At 48.7% G+C, this 23,523-nt stretch overlaps 1 protein-coding gene across 4 annotated transcripts in view; it reads right to left on the bottom strand.

Annotated features, from left to right (window-relative positions):
- Positions 1–20,697, bottom strand: part of Klhl3 (kelch like family member 3) — a 109,760-nt gene extending 89,063 nt beyond the window's left edge. Inside the window, exons 1-2 of one of the 4 annotated variants that reach the window (XM_060380584.1) lie at positions 20,126–20,697; positions 2,772–2,894 (exon numbers count right to left, since the gene is read on the bottom strand). In XM_060380584.1, coding sequence (XP_060236567.1) covers positions 2,772–2,784 — 13 coding nt within the window. In that variant the 5' untranslated portion in view covers positions 2,785–2,894; positions 20,126–20,697. Of the gene's footprint in view, positions 1–2,771; positions 2,895–19,913; positions 19,995–20,125 lie in introns of those variants that run through there. The other 3 variants (XM_060380581.1, XM_060380585.1, XM_060380582.1) reach the window with 3 other exon arrangements.
- Between the last annotated feature and the right edge of the window lie 2,826 nt (positions 20,698–23,523).

Genomic DNA, 23,523 nt, shown 5'->3' with positions numbered 1-23,523 from the left:
TCGGGAGCTGTATGATTCATAAATTGCAAGGAGCGTGTGTGCTTGGACTGAAATAGCCCAGAACCTACTCTAGTTCCGGGCATTGATTCTATAGAAAGAACAACTGAGGGGCACACATATTTAACAACCACAATTGTGTGTGCTAGCACTATTCTGAGCACCGTATTCATTAGGCCTTTAACAACCCAGCAAGAATGGTGTCGTCATCAGCCTCCGAGCACGCTTGACAAGAGTGAGGTCGGGAGATGAGTGAAGTTGCCCAGGTCCACGCGGTTGGTGTGCCCTGGAACTGAGTAAGACCAGAGTCTCTCTCTGCTTGTGCGATGGACACGCCGCTACGAGTGTAGGCGTTAGGTAATACCCATGAGCAGGGAGCCGGCTTTTATTCTAAAGAAGCCAAAAGTGAAATATGGTCTATCCATTTGCTTGATGCTGGAGAATAGTGACGTAGGAAAAAAAAAAAATGTTGTTCAGCGATAGAACTAAGAAAAAAGTCAAATCTGTAAGTAAACCAAAGAAGAGAAAGTGAATCCCCAAAAATCTATCCACAGGTACCACTCACAAAATTATGTCTGACTTTAAAATACTCTTAGCCTTAGTTTTTATTTTATGTGTGTTGATGGATGTTGTGACTGGGTGTATGCACACTGCGTGTGTGCAATGCCTGGGGAGGAAAGAAAAGGGCGTTGGGTCCCCTGGAGCTGGAATCCAGACGGTTGTAAGCTGCCAGATGGGTGCTGGGAACCGAACCTACGTCCTCTGCTCTGATGGGAGAAGCCGGGGCTCTAACCACTGAGCCACGTCTGTGTATAACTTTTTGATCTATCTACATTTTCTCAGTGTTCTGCCAGAGGAAATACAGTCTGGAGAAAAAGACAGAGGGCCAGGTCACCTCATGCTGAGACCTGGCCTAAAAACTCCCCCAGCCAAACAGAGACAGAGTGTGATCCGTCTGAGCAGAATAGAGAGAGAAAGGATGAGACTGTTTACATCTCAGTGAAGGACTGTGCTGCTTAGACCCCAAACACTGCACACGTGTGAGCCAAGCACACGTGGGAAGGCTTTGGGACATTTAATGTGTGCATTCTCACACCCACATGAGTTTGGGCACGAGAGTCCTTTTACCACAGTGTCTGGAAGGAGCTAGCTGCCCCCGACGTTGGCAGTGCCGAGCCCTCAGAGAAGGAGCAGCTGGACGGCTGGCGGAGCCAGACCCAAGTTGAGCAGACGCTGCTGGAGAAAGCGCAGAGCCCAGCTACCTCCGGGAGGCAGTAGCCGAGGGAGAGGAAGGGGAACTGTATGTGTGCTCCGAGGTCTCTGCAGGTGGCTGGACAGCCAAACTCAAGCCTGTCGAGAAAAACTGTGAGCTTCATCCCTCCTGAGAGCCAGGGTCCCCCCCTCTCCAGGGAGTCTGGCAGGAGGCCTACCACAAACTGGACAATAAGCCATGCGCTGCCTTAATTTAATTTGGTTGTGTGTGTGTGTGTGTGTGTGTGTGTGTGTGTGTGTGTGTGTGTGTGAAATACTAGACCATATAGAAAGAAGAAATGAGAGGGAAAAAAACAGAGAATGGAGACTTCAGGTCTGGGGAGAAGGCTCACTGGGAAAGGGAGCTGGCTGTGCAAGCCAGACAACCTGAGTTTAATCCCCAGAACCCACACAGAGGTGAAAAGAGAGAGCTGATGAGAGCTAGCCCTCTGAATCCCGGGTGCATGCTGTCACACACACACACACACACACACACACACGTATGTGTGTTTACATGCACACAAACAATGGCTAATAAAGTGCAGAGGATTTTCTTTAATCAAATAGAATGCTTAAACGCGTTCCGTTCCCCACCTCAGCTAAAACTTCTCCCCGCCACGTGCCTAGAAGGCCCGTCCCACCCCACAGCCCCTCCTGTCTTTAACTCTTATGTGGCTCAACTGTCACCGGTGTCTTTGACGCTCATTTTCGTCCTTGGTTCTGCTTCCCCCTTTAAAAAATAACTAAGACTGTGCGCCCCCACAACCTGCCCGGCCCACGGTGCACCCCCGCTTCCTAACACGCCCGCTGAGAGTCTGTTTCCAACAACCTTTCGAGTATCTGACACTCTCCTCCCAGGACCTCGCCAGCCGCTGAGGCAGGAAGAAGTGCTGCTCGCTGGCTTTTTACGGGAAGACACTTCCAGCGCCAAAACCTATCTTGTAACACGCTTACCAAGCGTGCACGCCGGCCTTCCATCAGGCCATCACCCAGCTCACGGGGTCGGATGCCCTCTCACCCCGCGTCTTTCTCTACAGGGTTAACATACGTGCCAGGAGAGGCGTGGCCTGCCAGTGGTGTGACTCCCTTCCCAAGCCCTCGGTCCAAGGAGGGAAGCCAAACAATACGTGCCATCCACAGTCTCTAGTGTGCAACTGTGTGTAGGCGCTCAGTTATTCCAGTATCAGTTCTCAGATTTATCCACGGACCTGCTCTGACCACGAAGGAACACCCCTGTGATGAACCACTGAAATGTAGGTATTAAATACAGATGCATGCTGTGATGTGTGCGTGTACACACACACACACTCACACACACACACACACACACACACACACACACACACACACACACATATACGAGCTCACAGAGGGTTCCAGTCTCAGAATCTGCAAGGGCAGCAGACGGAGAGCCGGCAGGGAGAGTCAGAATTCAGGGGGTGCTGTGTCCATGCCTCTGTTCTCAGCCCCTGGTGAAGCCCACCCTTGGGTTCCACCCGAACGGGCACAGGGAGGGTGAGTACCTTCGGAGCTCATTCATGACCTTGAAGGCCTTCCCCATGTGCGCAGGGTTGACCGTGATGGTCTTCTGGTTCTTCTCGGCTTCCTCGGCCTGCACCGTGGGTGGAGGAGGGCTTGGCTTGACGCTGTGCACGGGAAAAAGGAGAGAAAGAGAGATGGAGCATTAGGGAGTTCGGCGGTACGCCTTCCACGCCTGCCCTTGAGAGCATCTCTGTCAGCCCGTTCTCTTCACCTGGGATGCAGCAGCAAAGGACATCCTGTGCCAACAAAGGAAGTGGCTCCAGGGCCCTGACACTCGCTGTGAAGGGATGTTGGCTCCCTTAGCATGTAATGGGGGCTAACGCCTGGCAGGTATGGTGTTTCATTTAACGTGACCGTAGGCAAAGGAAGTCCCCAGTCCCTCTCATCACAAAAGTCAGGGTTCAGAGAAGGAGAGAGCCAAGTATCGCTGGAGCACCGTGTTTTACGAATTACGATTCCACAGGAGCTACGGCACAAGGGATGTATTTAGTGACATCGCGGTAGAGAAAGGCCTCCCAGAAGAAGAGGGCTGGCAGTCCTGAGCAACAGGCACAGCAGGCACAGTGACCTACATAAGGGGGAAAGCACCCGCAATCAGGGAGCCTAGAGGACACCCCGGGGAAGAGATTAGCTGGGGGGACTGTGCCCCTGGACCAGCGAGGGAGCAGCAACAGGCTTTAAACACAAAGCAGACGACCACATCTTTAATCCAGAAGGGCCACGGTGGTGAGAGCTTGGAGAACAGGGACCCATGTGTGAAAGCTTCTAGGAAGCCATAATTCCACCGGTGGATAGAAGGTGGGGATGGAGACATGGCTCCGCAGCTAAGAGACCTGGCTGCTCTTGCCGAGGACCTGAGTTCAATTCCTGGCACCTACGCGGTGGCTCACAACTGGCTGTAACTGCAGTTCTAGAGGACCCGAGCCCTCTTCTGGGCTCCATGGGCAACACACACATACATGCTACACAGACATGCAGGCAGGCTAAACACCCACCTACATAAAATAAAGGTAAGAACTTGAAACAAAAATAGGGGTCTGCAGTTGTTATGGGAAACACAGGCTATACGTGGCCTATGTGAACACATGTACCTGCTACCCACTGTCTCAACACTGTTTGCACTGAAGTCACGCTATAAAACTTTTGAATATGTTGCCACGTCATGGGAGGAGGAAAGGAAGTTCTGCTCAGATCTGAGCACCAAGGTCAGATCCAGAACCCTGAAGAGAACTGTTAGGCCAGACTCCACTCCATGAGCGGGGAAAAGGCAACATTCCCATTGGTTGCACAGTTGAGGACCTACAGTCTATCCCATCTGAGCCTTGAAGGTTGTCTCCCCAGTCAAGTGTCCTCCATCTGTTGCCATCTCACCCTGAAAACTGCTGACGTCAACGATGCTTTATTAAGGGAATGTCCTGAAGGCCTGGGGGTCTTTAGAGACGCCACAGTGGGACTCACCACTATCAGAAATGCCAGACCCAGAGTTTGTCTGACCATAACAGGCTTCCCCTATGGCCCCCTTACCTACCTTCTCTTCAGCATACCAATGAGCTCTGGGGATGTTTGGAGTCCTTGCACAAGGAAGAAAGGTAACAGAAGAAGATAAATACCAAGATGCCCAAAGACGATTAGAATTATGTATTCAAGGCTGTTCTTTCAGGGGACCTGGGCTTGGTTCCCTGCACCTACATGATAGGCATCTGTAACTCAAACCCAGGAGATCTGACACCCTCTTCCAACCTGTGCTGGTACCAGGCACTCATGTGGTACACAGACACACATGCATGAAAACACTCATATACATAAAAATATATACAAATAATCTCTGTAGTGAGAACTTTGGATTCTTTACAAACATAGAAATGCTTTGGGAATGTGTTTTTGTTTCAATCCCAGGTGTGGGATATAGGGCTGCTTCAGACTGTCCGCAGCAGCTGACTGTGATTTGCCTCGTGCTCTAGCAGCAGTGTGATTTTGCCAGCTGAAGACAGTTTACGTTTGGAATTCTGGGGACTCTTGAGAGGGTATATAATGCCAGAGCCCCAAAAGAGGCAGTGTTTGCTGCTGCCCCTGCTGCTGTTTGCTCCTGTTTGCTGGATTGCTGGTTGGAAATATCCCAAGATCAAACTGGCACCAAGGAACTCTAATCAGCAAGAAGCAGTCTACTGATAACACTGCTCCCTTTTCCCTCTAACCTTCTTTCTCTCCTACCTTGTGTTGGGAGCTTGGAAAGGATAGGGGTAGTATAGGGAGATAGTAAAAAGAACCCAGGAAAGCAGCCAAAAGTCCAGCACAAATCTCAAGTCAGAAATTGTGGTCAGAGAGAGGAAGCACCCAGCAAAGAGGAGAACTTTGCATTCCTATGCCAGAAGGGTACTTCCTCCTTCCTAGGAAAGATTCGGTCTTTGACTTTTAATACACAAGCCTTCACTTATTAGATACTGAGTTTTATTTCACAGTGTCAAACAGAAATTCAAAATTTCCCATGGGTTTTTGATTTATTGATTCTTATTTTTCCCATTCCCTATCATGCCACCTAGTTCACAAAGCTTCAGATACAGAGAGATCCTTTTTGCACTCTCTAGCCAGTTGCAAAAGTCAGTTTATACAAACAACACATAATTTCTGTAGCTTCGTCATGTCTAATTCCTGACAGGTTAAGTCATGAAGCCTTTGATCATTCTTGAGAAATGCCCTGTGTATTCTATCTAGCCCCTTTATTCTTCCTACAAATTTTAAGATCAGCTTGTCAAGTTCCATGAAAAACTCTGAGAGGCTTTTAATAGAAACTGCATTGAATTTATAGATCAATTTATATTGAATCAATACTTTTTCAATTATTTCTATCTATAAACATGGCTTATCCTCTATTTGCTTAGGTTCTTTAAAATGTTTTAGTGTGTGTGTGTGTGTGTGTGTGTACACGCGCGCCTGAGTGTGCATATGCACAGCACATGTATACAGGAGCCCACAGAGTCCAGAAGAGGGTTCCAGACCCCCAAGCCAGTGTTACAGGTGCTCACGAGCTGCTGTGTGAGTACCAGGAGCTGACCTCCAGGCCTCTCCCAGAACAGGAAATGCTCCTAACTACTGCGCCATCGATGCAGCTCCACAGGTCCTTCCCAGCGTCACTCACACTTCCAAGGATTTCCGTCTGAAGATCTTAGACACATTTGTTACGATCTTTCCCTAGGCATATTACAGCCTTTCTCGTTATTCTATCACAGAAACTGTCCTTTTAAAGGTCTATGCAGTGACTGTCGCAGTTTAGGCAGTGCAATTACATTTACCGACTGAGCATCTAGCCAGCTCCACAGCAAATGCTCTTACTGTATCTAATCATTTGACCGTTGATTCAATTGACTGTTCTTTGTAGATAAACTTTCATCAGTATATAATGCCAGAGATGATATTCTCCCTCCCTCCTCTCTCTCTGTGGGTGTGGGTATGTACCAGGTAGTCTTCATATGTGTGATCCTCCTGCCTCAACTTCCTGAGGAGCTGGGATGATAGGCCTATGCCATCAAGACTAGCTATTTTTTTTAATTATCTTATGCTTATGGGAATTTTGTCCGCACGTAAGTCTGCGTAGCACAGGTATGCATCTGTGTCCACAGGCAATCCGTGCAGCACAGGTGTGCTCCTGGTGCCTGTGGGGGCAGAAGAGGACAGTTCACCCTCAGAACTGAAGTTACAGAATGGTTGTGAAGCCATGCTTTCCCACCCACTCAGACCCAGCCTTCTGGGTTTCACAGGGCACACGGCCTGTCATTTCCCTCCAAGATTGGTTTACTCGTGCCCTTCCCGGCAGAGCTGATGCTCTGGCTGCTCACTAAAGGAACCTTCATGTGTACCCCAATGTCCAGAGCTTCACTACACTGAATCAGACTACACCTACGAGTAAACGGGGTAACCCATTATGAATGCACTCAGAAGAAATAGTTGTCTCAGCCACTTTCTGCATGAGCTCCAACAGACATCAAATTAATCCAGTCGATCAAATGACTGAGGACCTGGCTCAACAAGTAATTTCACACACTGTCCTGCTACTAATCAGCCTACTTCAACCTACTCTGTGAACCAGCATTGATGCCATGAGTGATTCCTTTAGCTCCGGTGGTGAAAAAAAAAAAAAAAGGCCAAGAACTGCTGCTGGAAAGACAGTGCCATCGTGAAGAGCGTTCGCAGCCTTTGCAGAGGACTAGAACTCTGTTCCCACATCGGGCAGCTTACAACCTCCCGACACTCCAACCCCAGGGAGGCTGAAGCCCTCGTCTGGTCTCCAGGCACAGAAGAAGGCACGTGTGCACATGCTCACATACACACACACACATTTTTATGCATAAACAAGAAAATAAAAATAAACCTTTTTTTTTTAAATAAACCTATCAGCAGCTCACAGAAAGGAAATGTTACAAGTTGGCTCACTGTTTCTTCCAGGCGTTCGCTGACTCCATTCAAAAGGTCAGAATAAAACAGTCAGACTTCAGGAAGGGACAAACATGGCTGTCCCTCCCCTCTGGAGCTTTCCATTTGTCCTCCCACCCAGCAGCCCCCTGTGGGCGTTCTCTTCCCAAGGGTTTTCTGCAGACCTCCGCCAAGCTGCTCCTATGGAAAGTGAGTGGGCCATGTCGTTCATATCCTCGCCACCCACAGCAAAGTCTACAGTGGCCATCTGCCCGGTGTATTTAGCAGCCAAGCAAGACTGACTGTCATTTAAGAGCTGGGTGTGCTGGATCACGCCTTCAGTCCCAGCACTCAGGGAGGCAGAGGCAGGTTGATCTCTTTGAATTCAAAGGCCAGCCTGGTCTACAAGAGAGCCAGACAGCCAGGGTAGTTAAAAAAAAAAATAGAAATAAATAGATAGTCTTTCAAAACTGCTGTATGAAAATAATCTCGAAATTCCTCAGGCTAAAGCCTCAGTTCCTGCCTAGTATTCAGGCACCACATACACACATACACACACACACACACACACACATACACCCCTGAACTGAACCTAAACCACTAGCCTGACCTCACCCAAATACTGACTGAGAACCGTTATGTACTGAGTAGGAGCTGCCCCGCTGTGGACCTAGTTCCCCCTTTCCAGGATCACAACCTGCCTGCCCGTTCTGTGAGGACCGATTCAGCTTTGCCTCCTCCGGGCAGCCCTTGCAATACTTCAGTCCCAACTATTCTTTTCCTAAATGACTACTGTATTTCCAGCATGCGAGCCACCTGGTACACAGAACATGGCTGTGTCTGATCGCTTTTTCATTTTCTTATCTAGCCATCGTCTCTTCACGGCAGATTCAACATATTGGCAGGTAAGGGCCATGTACCCAGGACGAGCTGTTTGGCCTTAGCACAACTGACTCCATGATGGAAGTGCCATCCAGGCTGTAAAACTCAGCATGAAACAGGATCGCCCGTCAAAAGGAAAACAAAGGCCTAATCCATCAACGTCCATAGTGCTGGGGGGGGGGGTCCTCTAAATGTGCTAACCTTGCTCTTTACCTTCTGTAGTTCTGCTGCTGGCCAACTTTTCTTGTTAACTGAACTATGTCAACCCAGGATTTTTTTTTTTTTTTTTATGTTTAAAACTCAGCTTGAGAAAGGCTCAGGGCTACGCTGGGGTCCCCAGCATCCAGTGTAGTCGTTGCTGGTTCATACTTTCTACCGGCTTACACCATGTCCAAGCAGTCTTTTCTCCGGTGTGTACCCCACAACACTGTATGACTCACAACAGCCTACCCGGCAGAGGAGCAGGATACAGCGGGCCCTCGACGAAGGCCATGGATGGGTTCTGAGCTGAGAACCCGTCATTTGTCCTTACAAGTGGTAGACAGGAAAGCAGAGTGGGCCATGCAGGCTGACTCAGCTACCACCCACAAGAGCAGATACTGATGGTAGAATTGGCCTCGGGCTAAACTATAAATGAATGCACGGAAACTATTATAGAAGTATACGTAAAAGACATTGCTGGGTAGGAGTGGTGCACACTGTTAATCCTAGCACTTGGGAGGCAGAGGCAAGTGGATCTCTGAGCTCAAGTCAGCCTGGTTTTCATGCAGAGTGAGTTCCAAGACAGCCAGGGCTACACAGAGAAACCTATCTCTAAAAAAAAAAAAACAAAAAACAACAACAACTAAATATATATATACACACATATATATATATATAATGTGTGCATGCCCTGACTATGCCTCTGTATAATCCACCACTTCCCCTACCCTCTAAATCCCCAATCTGATGGCCACTGTCTTCCCTTCTCCCCTCCTGTTACATAACTGAATCCACACACAGCCCAAATTGCCCTAAATTTGGGATATCGAGCTACAGTTCCTTTCTGTCTTCTCTACCTCACTAGACATAACCAAGAGGAACAAGCCTATCCAAGCTGGAAACTGGGCAGTCATCCCTGGTAGCTTGTTTTGCGCACACTCCTGTCTCCTACCTCCACAACTCTCATTCCGCGCCCTCTGCTGTCTCTGCTGTGGAGCTCGTCTCCTGGCCCTACTACCACAACCTCCCTTCTGCCTCATCTATTGCCTGGGTTCTCTCCATCACCTCCTCCACGACGTCAGCATGGTCCAGGCATTTTTGTCCCAAAGCCTCCTCCTCTTTCCTCACGGGCTTCGGAATGAATCTCGGAGAACCATCCTGGTCTTCCATCTCCCCATCATTGCCCTGGAGATGTCACCACCCTGTAACTAACCTGCTTGCAACAGCCTAAGTACCTGATGCTCTTTGGCTTAGTGAAGCGTGTCTGCCTAAGGCCACGTCCTACTACCGCCTTGCCTCTCCTACATCTAGCTCAACCTCAGAGCCTCGTGTGATGAGCTAGACCCCGCCCCTACCGGGGGTTTTACCACTTGGCCTGTGTCTTCTGAAGGGTTCTTCCTTGTCTGCCTTCCCACACAGGGTACGCTGGTTAGTGGCTACAGCTGGGCAAGGGGAAGGCGCTCTGATTTATCACAGGTATTTATTATTTCCACAGGCTAAACTGTCCTCCCTGAAATTTCAAGCTGCCAACCTGTCTCTTGGGACAGGTACATGCTCCTGCACAGCCCTTTCCTGTGAGAAACAACACGTCCAAGTCCAAAGGCTCAGACAAGAGTAAAATGCGAACATGTTAATGCGATTTATCTTGTTTCATTTTCATAGTAGCCAAATCGAGTAACTGAGTCACAAAATTCCTGAATAAGCAGCTTTGTTGTTAGGTTTGATTCCTTGAGAACCAAGATGGCACCTTAGCCCCAGCTTTGTTTGTTTGTTTGTTTTTGTTTTGTTTTGTGTTTTCAAGACAGGGTCTCTGTCTTGTAGCTTTGGCTGTCCTGGACTCCCTTTATAAACCAGGCTGGCCTCGAACTCACAGAGATCCGCCTGCCTCTGGCCTGCTGGGATGACAGCCACCCTAACGAGCCTCAAGTACATGAATCGTGGGATGAAACCACCAACCGACTGCCGTGTGCTTCCTCACTTCCCAGCTCTAAAACACAGCTTTCTCTCCTTCCATTTCCTTCTTCCCCACTGCAGGGGAGGAGGCACAGCCCAGACCCCTGCAAAGATGATGGAAAATCAGCAGGACTGAAAGGGAACAGGCCAGCACCCAGGAGAGAGGAGAGAATGGCAGACAGGCAGAGTGTCACTGAGTACCTTGTGAGTCCTGGGGTCCTTGTGTGGGAAAAATCCCGGCAATGAGTTGAAGGGGAAGGCAGGAGGCCTGTGAAAGGGGGACCTCCAAGGAAGCTGCCAGCAGGGGAGGCTGGGGCCTGGAGGGAGGACCTCCAGAACACAGACAGTGTGGAGGAACCCACAGGGGCACAAGCAGCCCAAGCAAGGCAGCCAAGGCTCACAGATTCCCCTCCACAGCTCTTCATACAACAGAGCTCAGAAGCAATCGGTTAGCGCCAGCCCTCACACATGGGGTCCAAAAAAAAAAAACAACATTTTATTGGAGCTAGAGACGAGACAATAAAGAAAGGCAGGGTCACATAAGGAAGGCAGAACCACTCCAATAAGACCACGCTGAATCTCTCAGCAAAGTAAATATCCTTTGGAAAGAAAAAAACCAAAAACTAGATGCCAGCTGTAGGTCCCTCTCCTTTCCCACTGTGTAAAAAGAAAAGTGATTTAACCATCAGATTATGCTCTTTGGTTAGTCCTCAGTCTGAGCGCAGAGCCTGAGGCCTGTAAATCACTACACAGTCAGGGTCCCCTTCAGAGGGAATGAAGACACTGGCCGCCCTAGGTAACACAGTTTACTACAGATTAATGGTGGCCCGGTCACCCACTGTATGTCAGGTTCTCGTGAGGTTGTCAATGGCGGGGGGGGGGGGGAGGGGTTCTGCTTCTCCTAACGAGATCAACAGGTTGGACTAGAGAGATGGTTTAGCACTGAAGAGTGCTGGCTGCTCTTCCAGAGGACCCAGATTCAACTCCCAAATCCAAGCAGCAGCTCACAACCAGGATACCTAACACCCTCTTCTAGTCTTCAAGGGCACCAAACACACGTTTTGTGTACAGATGTACACACAGGCAAAACACCCATAGACATTGACAAGACAATAAAATAAAAAGACCAGATTTCTGAACCCATGCGACCCTGGACAAACTACAGATCAAGGAAGTAACCCTATCGGAAAGTTCAAGACAAAAAAAAAAAAAAAAAAAAAAATCACCAAATTTAGATGTCAACATCTTGGCTGATGAAGAACTCAGCACCTGAATATATCTAGTCACCAGAATCCAGGTGTTCATATACTGGGCCGCCAAGTAACGTGTAAGCTGCTCACTCTTTCATCCCTGCATCGGGATGAGGCTGTGAAATAACTCACACAGGGACACTCTAGACACGCATCAGAGAGCTCTGACTCCCAGAGGACAGTCAACCACAGGCAGCATTCACTGGAAGTTGGCTGTGCTAAAGCGTCTGACATCCATTATCTAGTTTCATCTTCAGATCAATAGGATGAAGCAGCAACTACTGTCTCTTGGAGCTGAGATAAGAATCTGTCCAGAAAATCCTACATAATTGTAATGTTTCTGATCCGGGCAGCCCTTCCCATGAGACAGCCATGATTCATGAAAGCTGTTGGTAGTTGCTGCCATGCCTACCACACGGCCAACTTCAAGAACTGGTGTTAACTAATCACATTCCTGAAGGCCTAATCCATGACTTCACCTACAGTGAGGATGAAAAGAAACAAGTTATATAAAGAGAGAAAACACTTGCGTTCATGCAGGCAGAATCAGACAAGAAGAGGCACACTCCTGAAATGAGGCTTTCTGGAAGCCAAGGCTGCCTGGGGCTTGAATGAGCGCCAAACTCACCACGTGTGCCACACTATGACAGAGGCAATGGTGTGCGTTCACAAGTCGAAGGGGAAGTAGGGAGCTGGAGGGGTGGCTCAGTGGTTAAGAGCACTGTTTGTCTTACAGAGGACCCAGGTCGGGTTCCCAGGGCCCACATGGTGATTCCTAACCTCTATATCACCAGTTCCCGGGGATGTGGTGCCCTCTTCGGAGCTCCATACATGCAAGCACATATTCAAGCACACACGATAACATTAAACAAACCTTCTTTTCAAAAGGGGAAACCAGCCTAAGACCTTCACAAATCATAGACAGTCACATGTTCCATCCTGAGATTTACTGAACTTACGTAACGAAAAAAAAAAAAATCTTAGAACAAAGCATGCTCAAACTATTTTTTACATGGCTTCCCACTGGTCTGCTCAATTTAACCTACTTTTAGGGTTCATCTGGAATTTAAAAAAAAAAAAAATAGGTCATTTCCATAGTGGGGATGTCATCAAATAAAGCAGGAGATTTGGAACACACAGAGGAAAATGTTCTTGCCTGGATTGGCCTTAACAATCTAAAACTTAGCAGAGAAACCCTAAAAAGCCAATTCTGGGTGTGAAATGAAAAGACTCCTTTTGCTGATTTTATTCCCTTTATACACAAAGAAAGAAAGAAAAAGGAAAGAAAAAAAAGAAAGGAAAAAGAAAGAAAGATTCAAGAACTTATTTTTTGTAAGATTTATTTTATTTTATTTTATTTTATTTTATTTTATTTTATTTTATTTTATTTTATTTTATTTTATTTTATTTTATTATGTATACACCAGGTCTCATTATAGATGGTTGTGAGGCACCATGTGGTTGCCGGGAATTGAACTTAGGTCCTCTAGAAGACCAGCCAGTGCCCTTTCTCTGAGCCATCTCTTGAGAACAGCCAGAAATGGTTGCTTAAGCCTTTAATGCCAGCACTCAGGAGGCAAAGGCTGGAGAATCTCTGCGTTTGAGGCCAGCCTGGTCTATGGAGTGAAAAGAAGTAGAAGGAAAAAAATAAACAAATTGCTTTACTTGAATGAACAAATATTTTCTTTTTTATAATCCAAAATGGAAAGTTTGGTTTCCGTGGTCACCACTGTAATCATGTGCCTCTGTCTCAGGAGGGGTGGGAACCCAAAACTTTCTGCCCAAGAGTCTGTTCCCAACTTGTAGTCTCTGGGAGAGGACGAAGTGATCAGCTAGCAGGAAATGGAACAGAAAGCAATGTTACATTGGTGGACATAGGTTTTACCTGTTGACGCCAAATCCAGCATTTAGGGAAGCAACTTCCCAGGTGCCTCCTTGGTATTTACTTATTGCTGTTCTTGGAGCAAACACACAAGTACTTCACCTCAGAAGCTCCCTGGGCACAGGAGCAGGCTACTGGGATGAGAGCTGGCCGAGAATAGCCACCCTTGAGGACACATAGAAGTGGTCACAGCAGAGTTGTCCTAAAAGCCTTCTCAAGCAGGAGAGTTCCTACTTTTTCCGTGATGAAAACTGTACAACTCTAAGAAAAATGGGCAGCCAACCTCTCCTTAAGATGACATCTCTTCTAACAGATGCTTTTCTCTGCAACCGCTGTAGCTCTGCCAGCCTCAACCTAAGTGTGTGTGTGTGTGTGTGTGTGTGTGTGTGTGTGTGTGTGGTGTGTCTGTGTGTGTGTATGTGTCTATGTGTGTGTCTGTGTGTATGTCGTGTGTCTCTGCATGTGTCTATGTTTGTCATCTATGTCTGTGTGTGTCTGTACTTGCGTGTCTTTGTCATGTGTCTCTGTATGTCATGTGTCTATGCATGTCTGTGTGTGTCTGTGTGTACCTGTGTGTCTATGTCTTTGTGTGTGTGTGGAGCATACACAACAAAATTTATAATTTTTATCACGAAGTCCATTTTAATTGCTGTCTAACCATCACCACTATCCATCACTGTAGTTTCTCTTCCAGATTCTAAATTCCACACCGGTGAGGCAGTCCCTAATCCCTTTTTCTCTACTCCCAGCAACCATTTCACTTTCTGTTGCTATAAACTGAATTTATCTTGCGAGTAGAAATTTTCTTTTAATCCATCCACAAGGCTGATTTTCAAATCTGAACGAAAATACCAACAGCAAAGGCAACTGCCATTTTCATTGTTTGAGAGAGGGGGGTAAAGGGAGTGAAAGAAGGAGGAGAGAGAATGAATCACTTTCCCCTACTCATGAAGCCTTGGTGATTCCCCTCTGGAGAAAAATTTAGCCCTAGAGCTAGAGAGCTTGGGAAGGCTATAAAAGAAGTGCAACTCCACAGCTCTTTCTGAGGTCTTAGCCTAAGCAAGCAGCACCCAGCTCATGCACACTGGGCAGCTATGTCCCACATGCATCTATAAAGAAAGGGAAGGGAGCCGGAGAGATGGCTCAGAGGTTAAGAGCACTGTCTGCTCTTCCAGAGGTCCTGAGTTCGATTCCCAGTAACCACATGGTGGCTCACAACCATCTATAATGAGATCTGGCACCCACTTCTGGTGTGCAAGTGTACATGTAGATTTAAGAAAGAAAGGTAAAAACCATACAATGGAAAAAAAAAAAAAGCATCTTCAACAAATGGTGCTGGTCTAACTATATGTCTAAATGTACAAAAATATAAATAGATCCATATTAATCTCCCTGCGCAAAACTCAAATCCAAGTGGATCACCTCAACATAATATCAGATACACCAAATCTATTAGAAAAGAAAGTAGGGAAGAGCCTTGAACTCACTGGCAAAAGATCCTCCTGAGTGAGGTAACCATACCCAGAAAGATGTATATAGTATGTACTCACTTATAAGTGGATTTTAGCCATATAGTACAGGGTAAACACAGTACGAGGAACAGACTCAAAATAAGATAAATAACATGGAGGATCCAAGAGAGGAAGCATAAACCTCACTTGGAAGGAGAGATAGAATAGACAGAGGTAGTGGCTGAAGAGAGGGAGCAAGTAGGAGAGGGGGTGCAGAGAGATAAGAGAGGGGAGATTAGACCTGGGGAGAGTGAGAGCGAGAGGACAAAGGCCTGAAGAGAAAAGAGAAACTGAGGGTGAGGGTAGCTCTGTGACAAGCTGGAGACCTCAGTCAGGGTAGGCTCCTGGGAGGATATGTGGGGGGATTCAAGCAGAGACTCCTAGTAGTAGAGGCCATAGAGACTGAAGAGGACACCCTCTAACTAGTCTAGACTAGACTAGTCTCCTGGCAGAGGGAGAAGAACACCAATACACACACAAAAACTTTGACTCAAAGTTTACCCTGCCTACAAGATGTGCAGGGATAGAGTAGAGATTGAGGGAATGTCCAACCAATGCCTGGCCCAACCAAAGGCCCACCCTATGGGAGAGTGCCAATTCCTGACGCTGTGAACGATATTCTGCTAAGCTTGCAGACAGGAGCCTGTCAGAGTTGTCCTCTGAGAGACTCTACCCAGGAGTGCCTCAAAACAGCTGAGACTCACAGCCAAATATTGGATGATGTGTAGGAAAAGTGGGAGGAAAGAGAAAAGGATATGGAGGTGACAGGAGCTCCACAAGAAGACCAACAGGACCAACTAACCAGGGCCCAGAGGAGCCTGTGGAGACTGAAATATCAACCAAGGACCACGCAGGAACTGGACCCAGGCCTCCTACAAAGGTATAGCAGATGGGCAGCTTAGTGGGTCCTCTAGTAAGGAAAGTGGAGACTATATCTGACAGGGACTCACTTGCCAGCTTTTTGATCCCTTCCCCCTAGTAGGACTACCTTGCCAGGACACAGGGAAAGAGGACATGCTCGGTCCTGATGCAATTTGATGAGCTGAGGTAGATGGGAAAGGGAGCTCCCCTTTTCTGAGGAAAAGAGGAGGGGGATAGGGAAAAAAGAAGGGAGGGTAGGACTGGGAGGGGAGGAGGGATGGGGCTACCACAAGGATGTAAAGTGAATTTAAAAAATTTTTAAAAATAGATCTCGGTGAAACCTTAAAACAATGAGAGCCAAACATGGTGGCACATGTCTTTAACCCCAGCATTCAGGAGGCAGAAGCAGGCAGATCTCTGAGCTTGAGGCCAGCCTGGTGTACAGAGTGAGTTCCAGAACATCCAGGGATGTTGCACAAAGAAACCTTGTCTCAAAAAAAAATAATAATAATCATTAATAATAACAGTACAGGAGATGTGAAGCCCTGTGAGACACTTTACTATGCAGAGAATTTGGGTTAGCTTTCTCTGTATTTTTTTTTTCATTCAAATAGTCCCACATAATCATCTGCTTTGGATAACGGTTATAGGAAAATCTTAAAGGCTTTGTCCACCCCTCAGGGCCGGCACAGCAAGAGAAGGTCCAGGAATGATAGCAGCCGCTGTCCACACCAGAAAAAGAAATACTAGGTACTGTGCACACACCGCCTCATTCAATCTTCACAACAACCCCACGAAAAATGTTGTTCCCTTTACATGCAAAAAACAGTTCAGTAAAAAATATGATATGCACAAGGTCATACGGCTCGTAAATCACTTCACATTACTAAGTTTGTGCTACTCCAAGCCCACGCTTTCGATTGACATTTCGAGGTAAAAGGTACTTCCAGACCCTCACAGCAAAGAAAGAAAATAATTCATAGACATCTCTTGGCTGAAATGTCTTAATGCTTAAAAATAGCCCCAATTACATTTCAGCGGGTTAAATGTGGAGCAGGCACGAGAGGCGGAATGTCTCCAGTCCCTGGAGGTTGGGCTCGTGGCCTGGGCCAATCACTCTGCTTTCACTCTTGGTTTCCAGGAAACTTAGAAGCCGAAGCCACCTCCGCCTCCTCCTTCATCTCAAGCATTTCAAGCGGAGCCGAGAGAATCAGCTCCATAGCCGGGATGCTCAAAGGTTTCGATCTCTTCTCTCACCTTTTTAGTTAGAGTTCATCACAAAAGGCAGCAGTTGAGACCGAGATGCAGAGAATAAGAGAAAACTGGGTGTCTGTGTCATCACCCAGAGCTCAGGCGTCTTTGTGGAAGAGGAGGTGGAAAAGGCGCAAGAGCAGAGATGGTGGAGGATTTCAAGGAAACTCTGTTTTCCCAGATAAGAGGGCAGCTGTGCACGGGAACTCACAGCAGTCACAACAGCACGCCCAGGATCTGTGCAAGCTGGAGCCACACACAATCCCAGCCTCCCTCCCAAGCTGAGGAGATACTAGCGTCTGATAGCTGCTGGGAGAGGGAGAGTCAGGGTTTCTCTGTGTAGCCTTGGCTGTCCTGGGCTCCCTTTGTAGACCAGGCTGGCCTCTAACTCACAGAGATCCACCGGCCTCTGCCTCCCCGAGTGCTGGGATCACAGGTGTGTGCCACCGGGCCCAGCTGAGCGTCAGTTTTCTTTATTGACATAATGCCTGGTGTATGGATGGCAGCCCAGGGAAGGCTCCACACCAGTGGTAACTGGATAACACACACTGCACCGAAAAGGTTGAGGAAGGAATGGGGGAGGGAGAGAGAGAACGCTGAACTCGATGGGTTAAAAAGGTGGGAACGGGTCTGGAAGGGGATGAGGAAGGAGAGATGAATATGATCAAAATGTACGGTAAGAAATTCTCAAAGAATTAACGAAATTTTCCTGTGTTACCAGCTAGAAAATTTTTCCCCAGCACCTGCTGTTGGTGACGCCATACAGGAGTCCGTGAGGGATGTTAAGAAGTACAAGACACCATCCTCACTTGTGAGAACATGTCTCCAAGTCTGAGGACCTGTAACTCATACAAAGCAGGAATACAAAAAGGCCAGCTGGACCTCTCACTCAGACCTAAAATACCAACAAGAGGTTTGGCCGGGTGACGCACACCTTTAATCCCAGTCTCTGGAGGCAGAGGTAGGCCAGATCTCTGTGATCAGAGATCACCGACCTGGTCTATATAGTGAGTTCCAGGACAATCAGGGATATATAGAGAGACCCTGTCTTAGCACACATGCACGCACACGCACGCACGCGCACACACACACACACACACACACACACACACACACACACAGAGGTTTGTATGTAAGACCATCAACAAAGACTAAAAAAGCTGAGTCTCACACGGGACTCTTGCGTGAACGGCCACGTGTTGGAAAGAGAGAGAGGAGGCAAATCAAAGACTGCAATCTGTCCCCAGAACAGGGACAAAAAGTAATGATCTGGGCAGCCTGGTAAACGCTGGAAATCTCCACTCGATTTCTTGTGTCTGGTCAGCCTCTGGTAGACAAAAAGCCAATGGGTACCCAAAAGCCACAGACAAACGGTGCCCTCGCAGACCCGTTGAGGAAGAGCCCTTCGGTACAAGGACTTGTGACGAAGCAGGACGCTGAACTGTGGACACAGACTCTGCTCCCAAATGCTCGGCTGGCAGCACTCCCACGCCAGCCACTCAGCCCAGAGACGCTGCAGGTGGTGCAAGCAGACAGGTCCCGAGCCATTCGCCTCCTCTCCTCCTCCTTCCCTCAGCTACCAACCAGACCAGTGAGAGAAAGGACACCTCCGCCTCTGCCCCAAGGCCTCTGATGCCCCACAGGGGCGCCTGTCGTCAAGAGAGGGGTGCGAGGCAGTACACATAGTCTAAAAAGTCCTAGGACGGTGGTTTTCAACCCATTAGGGGCCTAACAACCCTTTCACCGGGGTCACCAAAGACCATCAGGAAACATGCGTTTGCATTATGATTCATAACAGTAGCAAAATTACAGTTTTGAAGTAACAACAAAAATAATTTTATACTTGGGGTCACCGCATTAGAAAGGTTGAGAGCCACTGCTCTACCCTTCCTGTGGGTGGGCTATCAAGAACCACTGGTCTCTAGGGCTTTTTCCGAAAGGTAAGTGAGAGCCTGGTGGTGTCACATGCCTAATAATCCTAGCATGCAGGGAGGTAGAGGCAGGCCGATCTCTGTGAGTTCGAGGCCAGCCTCTTGGTCTACAAAGTGAGTCCAAGACAGCTGGGGCTACACAGAAAAACCCTGTCTCAAAAAACCAAAACCAAAACAAACAAACAGAAAGGAGAGTGAAATGAAGCACACTTGTTCTCACGGGAGCCGGAGTGGGGACAAACTTTTGAAGGTGCTCTCCAAATGTGCCTGCCCCCCATAGCCAGCAACTCATGACCTGGAGGAAAAGACTACCGGGCTCTCTCCCTGTCCTCCTCAAGGGAAACGGCAAAGCCTGTCCTCAGCGCCAACCCACGGGTGAGGAGGCGGTGGCACTCGGGAGACTTCTGCCAAACCTGTCCCTGCACTGAGAGCCTTCACAGCGGAGGATCAGCTCCTCGGATAAACGGGAACTGTACACACTCCAGCTTGCCAGGAGACAAACCCTGGTCAGCTCATTCCTGTCTGCTGCAAGCACTCGGACACTTTCAGCTGCTTCATTAAAAGTCTGTGGTGGAAGAAACCGGAGTTCCTCTAAGACACACAGCAGCTCTCAAACTTTGATACGGACAAAACGGTTGGTGAGCAAATGTCACTGGACCGGGTTTCTCTCTCCTCGGCTGGTCCCAGCACACAAAGCCAGTGTCCGGGAACATACCTACACACACAGACTGGATTTTAGGAAAGCCATCCACCTGGCACGTTTCCTGAAGATTCAACCACCTAGGTGTGAACAAGTGTCGTCTCCTAGGCCAGCCCTGCAATAACATCAAACCCCCCACCAAAGAAAGACACCCTGGGGGAAAGGGACCGCCTCCCTGAAAAAACGGCCTGAAAAGGGTGATCCTGGCTCCAGGCGTGCTGAAACTATTGCCCAACGCCAGCCAGGAAGTTCCTTCTTCCCGTGTGCTCCACTGCCCAGCAAAGCCAGACTTACCTTGGCAGGAGCCTGGTCTCCGGAACCTTGAGTCCTGGAAGAGGTAGGTTTCCAAAGGGACTTCCCTGCCCTCCCTCTGCTCTGGGATCCCGCAGCGGCCAGGCTTTGCAAGCCTTGCCTAGCTGATGCAAACAAATGCCGATGGCTACACCTTAAGCTCGCATTTGCTTACACATGCACGCTGCACACACCAGCACTTACACATAACGTACCTTTCGCCCTCCATTGCGGGAGGCCCGGCAGGGTCAGTATCCACCAAACTGTGCATGCACCCGGGGAACTAGCGCTGCTCTCCGGGTTCTCCCAGCAGCGCCGCGAGGGTTTCTGATCAGCAACAGTGATTCAGCATGGCTGCAGCTGAGACCTCCTCCCTCCCAAGCCTCCTTCCTCTGACTTACTCACGGCAGCTTCCACCGCAGAAGCGACCGTGGTAGAAAATGTCTTACCCAGAGCTCCCTGCAGCCCTTTCAGCTGCTAAAAGCAGCAACCCACTCGCTCCCCCTCCCCCGCAGGCTGGCTTCTCTGTCTCCTAGGAACAGCCACAGCTTCGGCGGCGGCGGCGGCGGCGGCGGCGACCCAAGGGCTGTGCCACCTTTCCAGCTGCTTGCACATCTGCTCAGGCATCCCCAGCCCTAGCGACTAGCCCACTGCACAGTCCCTTGTCTCCTCTTCTGCACTGCCACGGAGCAGAGGAATCCTCACCAGCTGAGAAAAGCTGACCCCTCCTCCTCTTGTCCTCTCCTCCTCCTAGGCTGTGAGTCTGTGGGCCAGGCCAGATTGCCGGAATGAGGAGGCCCCTCTGTGGCCTGCCATGGAGTTTACCCACCTGGGGAAATTCGCTTGTCACATCAGCTCTGTCTAATTTCCCCGCCCCAAGCCTACAGTAAATTCTGAGAGGTGACAGTACGACAGGTAGGATTTGGGTGGGTGGGTGTCACAGAACCGAAATGAATAAGAGGAATTAGACGTGGGAGCAGAGCCAGATGAGTTACGCGCAGAGAAGGAGGTGCTCCTAAAACAACGCCCCTGTTTTACAAAACACCAAAGACGACTGCAGGGATCCCAAGAACGCTGTCAGGCGGTTATCCTGGACCCTCTGAAAGACCACCAGAACAAAACAGCTTTCTTTTTATTTTTTATTTATTTATTTTGGTTTTTTGAGACAGGGTTTCTCCATGTAGCCTGGACCGTCCTGGACTCACTTTGCAGATGAGGCTGGTCTCAGAGATCCACCTGCCTCTGCCTCCCCAAGTGCAAGGCATGGGCCACCGTGCCTGACTGCTACAGATGAGCTTGGTAAGGTCTGCGGTTCCAGCTCTCGTGTCTAATACTGCGCTCTCTCCAGATGAAGCTCCTGTGTCCTGGGCACTACCTTCTAGTTCTTGACCCTACCTGGAAGGGCTCCTCTGGCCCCATCCTCAGTCTTTATGGAAGGGCAGTAAACCACAGTTCTTCTAAACCCTTCACTAAATCACACACTGGCCTCCAAAATAACTGCAAAGGGCGTTGCCCTTATTGTTCTTGCCCCTAATTGAGAGGCTTGGGGAGTTTGGTATTTGCATGTCTTGTTTCTCAGGCTTGCAAGGCAAACTTGTGGACAGCTGGAAGCTAGTTTGTGTCTCCTACACCTAACCAGGGCTTAGGGATAATTGGGGCAATTAGTGATGAGTCTAGAAGCTTCTCTGATAGTGCAGAAAAACTGACGTGAGTACCCATCCCTATTCCAGGACTCCTCACCCACCAACACACCAGGCACCTTTGGAGCCACTCCAGCATGCACTGGCTCAGTGGCTTCAGGTAATCTTTCTGTACTGCTGACCCCTTGACAACACAATCCCTACAGTCTCTTTCATCTCTAATAACTGTGATTCTACAGAAGCTGAAAATGCCCCTGCTCTCCTTGCTGATCTCTGGACACCTGCCTAAGAGGGAAATTTTACTGGGCTCTCATGTTTATGGGGAACTTTAGGAGGGTACAACAACGTGTGAAAATATGAGATGCTCACGTGTCACTATTATAATTATAATGTTAGCTTTCTTCAGTGTTGTACAGACCTAAGGTCATCAGGCTAAAGGAGGAACACAGTTATAAAAACTACAAGTATCAATAACTTGAACTTGACATAACATTCTGACTTCAAAACGACAAAAGTGTGAGTCGCCAAGTTTATCTCCAGACACCCGAGTGTCCTCTTAGCTGAGGCCCAAAGCCACTCTCCCTCAAAGAAGAGCGCTGAGTGACTGCTGACACCCCACAGCCCCACATCTTCATTTGTTCACAACAAACCCTTCCTATCTTCCTCCCACTGCTTCGCTTCCTCCTCTAATCAGCTCTGTGGTTCCGTTTCCTCTGGATGTCAGTCACGGGGGCCACAGAAGCTCAGCATCCCAGGATCTGTGCCAGGGTGCAGGCAGGCAGCTAGTATGGGGTGAGTCACAAGAGGGATATAAAACTGACTTCCCTTTGTGTGTGCCCTCATTCACGTCTTCACCATTCAGGAAAGAGGAGGGGGGGATCTGAAAAGGAAATACTTAAGGATTGAACACACTCACGCCTCAAAAGGAAGGACTGAAGCCAACATAAAGCCCCAGGTGCTTTCCTTGCAACCTACTCTTACCATATGAACCGGTGTCACTATGGTGTGTCAGATCACACCGGCTCTTCCCGCCACCCACTATCCATGTGGCAGGGTGGAGAAGGCCATCTGGGAAAGCCATCCACCAGAAGTAAGGCTAGCGGAGCCAAGGGCCCTTCTCTGGAGAGCTGCTGGAGCATTTTTCTGCTCTCTGCCCCATTTTACACCTTCTGCCTATTATCCAAACATTGTCTGGGCCACACTCCGACCTGTTCAGGGTAAGCTAATCCTCCCGGCTGGACTTGAGATGGAGAAGAGCCACTCTGGATTCTAGCAGGAGAAAATCAACAGGACCAAAGCGGTACCTGCCTGGAGGAAAATCCTTACCCTTTGCTTGTCCCACCACCCACTGTCCAGGTTCCTCTCGCTGCCTTGGGCTACCCTCAGTTAGCCCAGCACATCTGCTGACCCCAGGTCTGCTCCCCAAAGCAATTTATCCAGATCTATACCAACTCTGTTCACAATCATCCGGCTCTCAGCTGACTTCCTTTTTCAGTCTGGATTTGGACTAGAAAGTTCTCTCTCCTACTCTCTGCCTTGGCACCAGGAGCCAGTACCTCCTCTAAAGACAGTTATGGCAACAGTTCCTTCCCATAAGGGCCGTTTGCAGTGTTTTTTTTTTTTAACTTTTTTTATTTGAGGTGTTTAGGCCTTAACCTCCCTCCAACCTCCCAACCCTTACGTGGAAGAGGAAAGGTTAGTAGGGGGAGGGGACGCAGACCCCTTTATTCTCCCAGCTGTTTAGGGTCAAGGGGTTCTCTCAGGGCTCTACCAATCTCCAGCAACCACAGGTGCAGCGAGCAGGCCCCTCCACGCTGCTGTATGCTGAAGCATTTCCCTCTGTCTGTCTGCTCTAAACCACCACACTATCTCTGGCCTCTGGTCTCTCCGAACTGCTCCATGCCACACTCCACCACCCCACCGAATGCCACACCTTCTCTTTCTCAGCCCTCATACTTATACTCTGAGTCCTA

This window comes from Meriones unguiculatus, chromosome 3, assembly GCF_030254825.1.
Source record: "Meriones unguiculatus strain TT.TT164.6M chromosome 3, Bangor_MerUng_6.1, whole genome shotgun sequence".
Taxonomy (NCBI): Eukaryota; Metazoa; Chordata; class Mammalia; order Rodentia; family Muridae; genus Meriones; species Meriones unguiculatus.
The sequence above is the reverse complement of the archived record's forward strand: the minus strand, read 5'-3'. Positions and strand labels throughout refer to the sequence as shown.